The sequence below is a fragment of the Sycon ciliatum genome, chromosome 13 (genome assembly GCF_964019385.1).
Source record: "Sycon ciliatum chromosome 13, ocSycCili1.1, whole genome shotgun sequence".
Taxonomy (NCBI): Eukaryota; Metazoa; Porifera; class Calcarea; order Leucosolenida; family Sycettidae; genus Sycon; species Sycon ciliatum.
The window spans coordinates 24199056-24207575 of NC_088655.1; the positions used below are offsets into that span (position 1 = coordinate 24199056).

Sequence of the window (8520 nt, forward strand, 5' to 3'; positions counted from 1 at the left end):
CGGATCAGCAATGATCAGTTGCTGGACATGTGGGGCGACAAGCGCCCACTTGCTGTCCGGATTCGCCAGCGACGACTTGAGTGGCTGGTTCATGTTGCTCGCATGCCACCAGAGCGCATCCCGAAGATTCTGTTGTTCGGTCTGCTCCCATCCCGCCGTCCACCTGGCGGTCCACGCAAATGCTGGAAAGACTGCATTAGTGCAGACCTGAAGGCCCTGAATGCTGTGGAGGGATGGTACGATCTGGCAGATTCTCGCCCCGACTGGCACCGCATGTACTGCTGTTGCGAGCCCGAGCCGCCCACACCCAATGTCCATTGCCAAGTATGTGATCGGTACTTCTCTCGCCCATCAGATGAGAAGCGTCTGTTGAGTAATATGCTGCTGCATGTACAATGTATTCGTGGCATTCTATGTGTCATTCAACGTGACGCTCAACGTGACATTCATTCATGCGCGACACTAAACGTAGGGGGCATGCGTCGTGGGCACTCAACGTGCCATGCTAAAGTTAGCCTTGTTATATATTTCGATCCGTTCTGTGTGTGGATCACTCTTGTCAGATCATTGTGTTTCACCCACCCACCTCCCATTTCTCATCTCTCATTTACTTTGATAAAGTAAATAAAGGGGTGTTGGCCATGCTCATTTCCGGCTACTCAGGGCTCTCGGTCTTCGTCCCTCGGACGTGACTATCCTCTTGGCTCCGCCAAGATCCTGCTCTCTCCGTAGCCTCTCACTTCGCTGGCCAGCACCCTCCTAACCACAAGCTGCTGTGTGTTGTAGTTAATGTGTGTGTGTGTGGCCGTGTGTGTGTGGCTGTGTGTGTGTGTGTGTGTGTGTGTGTGTGTCTGTGTGTGTGAGTTTGTGTCTTCTCTATATTGTGTTGTTCTCTCCGTCAGCAGTAACCATCGGCCACGGTCGGCTTTGACTGTGTGTGCGTATGTTTATGTGTATGCCTGTGTGTGCATGTGTATCTGTGTGTGCACGTGTGTGTGTGCACGTGTGTGTGTGGGTATGTGTCGGTGTGTGTCTTCTCGGTGTCATGTTGTTCTCCCCCGTCGGCAGTAACCATCGGCCACGATCTGCTCTGTTCGTTCACCGGCGGACAGACGTGTGGTTTCAGTACGACAGAGTGGATACACGGCAGTCAGGTAGCACGCTCAATGGCCGACGCCACCTGGCAACGGCGAACAGGTTTGCGTCCGTCTTCTGTGTCGCACTGCCATAGTGTGTTTCAAAAGTATCGACCTCTAGACTTTTTCCAATAATTCAAACTTGGTTAGAGCTTTTCGAGAAATCTCTCCGGAATATTGCTCAGGCGCCTCCTGCAATTTTCTCATGGAAAGTTCTAAGCGACTGGATAACAAACGCCCAATTTCGGAAAATCTTACTTGTATGCACGAAGTGATCACAGATTTATGTGGTATTTTTTATTTTTTTTTATTTTATCGCCTCCACTTCATGGCACATAATAATACATAGCCAATACAAGAAAGGGAGGGTGAATCCAACCACGGAAAATAACAGGTATAAATGCATACCGTCCTTGTATAAAATTCTTTTTAACCACAATTCTGGACATTTCCAACACACTACAGGGTAATCCATTGTCTAACTGCTGATGCTTTTAAAAGATTGAAATTGCTTTTAGATGTTGCCCGATGATTGCGTAAGCGTGAAAGTCAGAGTGGCGACTATCTAGCCGTGCTTTCCCTTTGTCGTTCTGTGTGTTACGCTCAACCTCCGCGGTGTTGAGCACTGTTAGCGCACTGACTGGCATACATGCCAACCGTCCAGGGTTTCCCGGGACAGTCCGGGGAATAGAGTGTCTGTCCCAGGGTCTACACGTAGGGATGTCCTGCGAAAGTCCAGGGATTGAGATGGAACTTTTGAAATTGAAGTTCTCCTTTTTATGACGCTTTTTCAGTGTTGCCTCGAACTTGTAGATCCGTTGTATGTGCACACAGCACGTAGTAGACAAAAAAACAATGTAGAACTGCAATGGATTGCCAGTGTAACGGTAGTCAACAGAAAGTGTACTTGTGCAGTTACAGCTCAAAGCAATGATATGCCTTTTGATTGAGCAGCAGTCATGAAAAATGCATCTGCTAATGATGGATGCGCTAACAAAATTGGCGTCCAGGGAAAACGGACAAAATCAAGGGAATTTAGCCTCGTTGTCCAGGGAACTCGAGCCTCCAGGTTGGCATGTATGGACTGGGTCTATCTCCTGGTGATTCAACTGCTTTAACGCTATTTTCCTGCATTCTCGTTACCGTTTCTCCTTGGACAGGTGATTACTTCCTGCCCAATCCTCGCATACCGTTCCGCAAAGTGTTCACATCTCACAGTCCCATCTTTGCGCCGACTAAGAATAAGTGTCTCCAGTTCTTCTACAAGCTGAGGCGGCGAGGTTCTGGCACCTTGCGCGTCAGTGTCGTGGCAAACGGGAAAGGTATGTGTGTGTGTGTGTGTGTGTGTGTGTGTGTGTGTGTGTGTGTGTGTGTGTGTGTGTGTGTGTGTGTGTGCGTATGTGTGTGCTTGTGTGTGTATGTGTGTATGTGTGTGTACAGGTGTGGGTGTGGGTGTGCGTGTGTGTGTGTGTGTGTGTGTGCGTTTGTGTGTGCGTGTGTGCACGTGTGTACTTGTATGCCACTGTGTGTGTGTCATTTCCGTGTGCATGCGCATTTGCGTGGGCATGCATTCATGTGTGCACACAAGCACGCAAACGTGTATGGGCGCTTGAAGATGGCAGAGAGGGGGGGGGGGGGGGGTGAAAGAAATGTATTCTGAGCCAAGTGGGATTCTATATTCTCCATTGCCACCGTCCGATGATCGTGAACATTTCTGGTGACTAATCCTGAGTGGGGTCCGTATGTTGTTCCTCCATTCAGTCACACAACGATGGGAGGAGGTGGCCACAAGGTTATCTTCTAGATCATGGCACTCTGTAGGCCTGGCTCTGCCCGAGGGTACGAATTTTCAAATTCGTTTGGAATCCATGATGCTGTCGAGTTACAGCCCACGCATGATTGGGCGCATCGGTATCGACGACATCACCATCGTGCCCTGTCATAAAGGTAATGAATATCGATTTTGCGTGTGCGTGTGCGTGTGCGTGTGCGTGTGCGTGTGCGTGTGCGTGTGTGTGTGTGTGTGTGTGTGTGTGTGTGTGTGTGAGTATGTGGTGTGTGTGTAAAAAATGAAAAAATGAAAAATAGGGATTCACTGGCCAGAAAAAGCCACTTCAATCAGCTGTGTGGTGGATACCAGGCTAAAATTAGTGGCGGTCAATTCATCAGCCTTGCAAGCTGTTGAATGGTGTAATCCCAGCACAAGTTGCTATGTCTAACATAGATGTTCGCTATCATCGCTTCTGCAATGGGCAGGTCTGAGGTCTGAGGTGTGTGTGTGTGTGTGTGTGTGTGCGTGTGTGTGTGTGTCTGTGTCTGTGTGTGTCAGTCAGTGCGGGCGGTGTGGGCGGTGGCTGAGAAGCCGCGGTGGCTTGGTCCGGCATGTGTGTGCCTCAACGGTGGATGCCGCAGTGCCACCTGGAACTACCGGAGCGTCGGCACCGGCGGAGGGATGTTGTGCCGCGCATTGTGACAGGTGTGGTCGCTGCTTTCGCGGTGTCCGGGGACGGGGAAGGCATCGCTGTTCAAGGGTGGCGCATAGACCAACAGCAGAGGAGCGCTCAGCCTTCCAGCACGTGTGCATATGCGGCAAGCGGATGCGACTACCCGTGCACCTGGAGCGTCATCGAGCGTCGTGTCCTCTCTCTCTCTCTTCTCAAGTTTCCCAGTGATGGGATCACGTGACCCTTTTGCGGCAGTGACTCTACAGGACAGGACAGGTGTGTGTGTGTGTGTGCGTGGGGGGGGGGGTGTGCGTGGTGGGGGGTGTATGTGTGGGGGGGGGGGGGGGGGGGGAGAGTGAATGTGTGTGTATGTGTGTGGACATGTGTGCGCGTTTATGCATTTCTGCGCGTGTGTACGTGCCAAGTCATACCCTATTACAGATCGCACTGCTCCTTTTTGTAGAGGAGAACTCTTTAGCAGGATTGTGGTTACGTAGAAATAATTGAGGTTTGAGCACTCTGGCAAGGTGCGTTCGGGCCTGGTTTAAATCTGGCTTTGGAAAATATATTTTTCATCGCTATCAAGTTCGGCCTCATTTCCTCTGTGCTGCACTGATGAGTCCGCAAAGGACGAAACAGTTCTGTCCGCAGACTGCCTCGAAATTAGGGGTGAAACGATTAAGGGATATTCCTTTAACGGTTAATCCAAAACTTATCGATTACTTATCGATTATTATCGATTAAGCACCACTGACGACAAAATTCACCATTTTGCATCAACTACAATCAATTTTCAAACTTCAAAGAGAACAAAAATAATGGAAACATGGACCGTCGCACAGGCACAAACTGATTCTGAAGGCTACTTGTCCAGCACAGTGAGTTTCGTGAAGCAACTGGAACGGAAGTTCGCGGGTACGAATCAGTGCGCGGTGCAGAGAAAAGAGCCGGGTGTCACCCGATCTAGAGTACATCAGGTAGATCTACCGGGTACGCGTGTAGTGTGAATCCAGAGCATGAGCAACTCGCTGTGCGTGCTGCACGCGTTGATTGACACCTCCGTGCAAGCGCGCATCGACTCGTACTCTGGTACATGTGCTGCATGCAGTAAAGTCATGTAGACACACTGCACCTGCCGGATATTTTGTCGTACCGTATAGTATGTCGTACGAAAATGCTGTAGCGACTAGAAAAATCGTAATCGACTAGATTTTTTTCAACTAATTATTCGACTAAACCACATAATCCTTTCACCCCTACTCGAAATAATTGAAGTTTCTTCTGGTCTTGTCCTCCTCCCTGTCCAACTGCATGCCCAGAGCCGGAAGTAGCCGCATTCAATGTATCGGCACACAGCGATGGAGCGTACCGGTCGCATGCCCTAGCCCCGTCCTCGTCCACCTGCCATCGCGTGCACCTCACGGCCATCTTCAACGGCAGTCGTCCGCCTGAGTCCGCCGGTGCCAGCGCCCGAGTGAGCATTCACACCGCGCCTCTCTTCCCCGACACTAAACCGTGGACGTCTGCGTCGCCACGGTTAGCCGTCGATATGGCTGCACAGCAGAGGGGGACTACCAATGTGCAGAGGACTCGTGTGCTGAGTGCCCACCCTTGGTCGGTGTTCCGCTACGTCGTGCATCTGGACAACTCGAGTCAACTTCTTGCGCTGACGGTTCGCGTGTCCACTGTCAATAATTGCCGGCAAGAAGGTATGCTTGACAAGAGTATAGCTGTGTGTGTGTGTGGGGGGGGGGGAGGGGGGGAGGTGGAGGGAGGGGGGGGGGGGGCTTGTGTTCATGGATGTATGTGCATGTGTGTGTGTGTGTGGGTGTGTGTGTGTGGGTGTGTGTGTGTGTGTGTGTGTGTGTGTGTGTGTGTGTGTGTGTGTGTGGGTGTGTGTGTGTGGGTGTGTGTGTGTGTGTGTGTGTGTGGGTGGGTGGGTGTGTGTGTGTGGGTGTGTGTGTGGGTGTGTTTTTTTTGGATTGGATTTTTATTTATAGTGGTGACTATAACAGACAATTGCCTAATAACAATAGACCCACTCAAGAGAAAGATGCAAAAAGATGTGAATAATTAAAGGGGAAGTATACCCTAAAATCAAATTTTCACCAGTTGTAGTCTTCGGGGTGCTGAGTCGAATGGTCTTGGTCCGAGGAAGCTGAGACGCTCCCTTCCTCCTTTATTCCCAATCGAACTCGCGCACTTCCACCGAAACTGGGTGACTGCGCCCTACTAGATGGGAATTTGTATGCAAAATGTCACTAAAAGCGCCATTTCGTTCTTATAAAAGCACGGATGACCGCCATTGGCCCATATGTTGTAGTCTTTTGGACGCTGAGTCGACTGGTTTTGGTCCGAAAAGGCTGCAACGCAGCGTTCCTCCTTTATTCCCAATCGAACATGCTTGAACAAACGGTCACGTGCTCCTGCGTACACCAGTCACCTGGTCACCGTGCCTGCAGGGTACAACTTACTAGCCTGTTTGACCTTTTTTGGGTGCAGTCCTGTCACTCGAGTTGAACTCGAGTTGAACCTTGGTGTGAAAGTTGTCGCCTGCTGGCGCGGTGACCAGGTGATTTGGGCACCCAGGAGCACGTGACCGCTTGTTCAACCATGTTCGATTGGGAATAAAGGAGGAACGCTGCATTGCAGCCTTTTCGGACCAAAACCAGTCGACTCAACGTCCAAAAGACTACAATATATGGGCCAATCGCGGTCATCCGCGCTTTTATAAGAACGAAATGGCGCTTTTAGTGACATTTTGCATACAAATCCCCATCTAGTAGGGCGCAGTCACCCAGTTTCGGTGGAAGTGCGCAAGTTCGATTGGGATTCAAGTAGGAAGGGAGCATCGCAGCTTCCTCGGACCAAGACCATTCGACTCAGCACCCAGAAGACTACAACTGGTGAAAATTTGATTTTAGGGTATCCTTCCCCTTTAATATAATAGACTACCGGTATTGGATAGGTGATCATGTTCGCATTTTGCATAGCTGAAAGTCATAATTACTAGCGTGAAAAGCAAGGCATTGGGGTAACAGTTTCAGCGGGCGGAGTTATCCACACAGCGAGCTAGAGGGTGCAAATCATTCCACAGCTTAGCACATTGGAAGGAAGCGCCATGACGGGCAAAGGCAGTTCTGAGCATGGGCAACTTAAGAGTGCGTGATACAAGGCTGCGCGTTGCAAGACCATTATTTAAACGCTCGAACATTTGACTTAATGTGACACTACAGCGGCCTTCCAAACAGCGCCACACACGTGTGTGTGGGGGGGGGGGGGGGTGCGTGCGTGCGTGCATGCGTGCGTGCGTGTGGATGGGTATGGGGGGGGGGGGGGGGAGGGGGTCGCGTGCACTTGCGCGTGTGTGTACACCTATTTTTCAATTTTCGTTTTTTCTTTTGCTACTTAGTCTAACATGTTTTGTTCGCTATCATCGCTTTAGCTTTATGCATGTGTAAGGGTGTAATCAGGTATGTGTGTGTATGTGTTTATGTATGTGCATGTGTGTGTGTGTGTGTGTGTGTGTGTGTTTGTGTGTGTGTGTGTGCATGTGTGTGTGTGTGTGTGTGTGCATGTGTAAGTATGTATTTGTGTGTGTGTATGTGTGTGTGTGTGTGCGTGTGTGTGTTCGTGTCTGCGCATGTGTGCCCGTGCGTGCATGCATGTGTGCTTGCGCACGTGTTCGTGTATGTATGTATGTATGTATGTATGTATGTGTGCGTGCGCGTATCTGCAGTGAAAGGCTGTTCGCTGATATCTTGCGACGACGGATGGTCGTTTGGCGAGGAGGCCACGATGAGCAGTGAGACAGACGTGTCCAAGACCGTGGCACCCTGTGTGTGGATTCCGTCTGATGATTTTGTGCGGTTCCAGTACTATTTACCTCCCGGTATAGAAGGTAGGAACAGTACTGTCGGTCTCCGAAGAACGGAGCGCCCGACGACGATCAGCCTAGGATTTCACCACGCACAGCACACCAGCGTATACACGGTGACTCAACTGTGCCTAGACTGGGCGTAGATGAACATGAGATCGGTCTAGGCTAGGAGGCTGACCCCCCCCCCCCCCCCAGTTCTCCCGGGCCAGACAGTACTGCTGTGTGTGCACTATGGACCCCTTGCTCCAGCCCTCAGTCAGCTCCTGAGCATGGGCGGTACGGACGGGCCCCAGGTCGGCTGCACGGCCCATTATTTCCCCTTGCCTAGTTGCAGTAGTTCCCTCCTCGTGTGTATTGCCTCCTACAACCTTTCCCGAGCTGGCCTGCATGCACCCCGTACTTACCCTCGCACCCGCCTTTTTGTTCCGTTGGTCTGGGTAGCTACTCGCTTGTCCGTATTCGCCGCAGCTCCCCAGGCCCTTCATCTTGCACTCGTCCGTCATTCTCTCCGTCTCTTCGTTGCCCTAATAGATGTCTACACACTGCTAGTACCTGTCCCAAGTTGCTTCGTTGTGTATGAGATTGTGACGTCTTTTGTGACTCGACAGTATCATGGGGTTGGCGCGCCTGGTTTTATTTTATTTTTTATTTTTATGAAAGTGCACATGCCTACATAGAATGGTAGAGAACAACAACAACAACATCAAGAGAACATAGGGGACTACAAAGGGCGTGTAGGTGCTATTGAGCCGTGCCGGTGAGGTGAAGTGCGCTCCCCCGACCAATGGTCTCGGGATCAAGGCGCACATCACGCACCATGGCGGAAAGGGAGAGAAGAAAGACGGTGTGTGAAGAGTGAGAACCTGAGAGCCAGACAATGATGGAGAGAGAGAGAGAGAGATGGGAGGGGGGGGGGGGCGGGTGAGTGAGTGAGGGAGGGTGAGTGAGTGAGTGCCAGATTAGTTCAGGAAACTATGGCAATGGACCAACAGCTGCGTTGCTTTCAGTGGGGGGGGGGGGGCAATACGGAGAAGTTAGATCGGAGCTGCTGCCAGGCAGA

General features: G+C 51.0%; 1 protein-coding gene across 1 annotated transcript in view; it reads left to right on the forward strand.

The window, feature by feature from the left end:
- LOC135829961 (uncharacterized) overlaps positions 1–8520 on the forward strand; it is a 57147-nt gene that overhangs the window by 14610 nt on the left and 34017 nt on the right. The window contains exons 5-9 of the mRNA XM_065342354.1: positions 1069–1197; positions 2297–2458; positions 2898–3083; positions 4900–5289; positions 7320–7481. Coding sequence (XP_065198426.1) covers positions 1069–1197; positions 2297–2458; positions 2898–3083; positions 4900–5289; positions 7320–7481 — 1029 coding nt within the window. The remainder of the gene's footprint in view (positions 1–1068; positions 1198–2296; positions 2459–2897; positions 3084–4899; positions 5290–7319; positions 7482–8520) is intronic.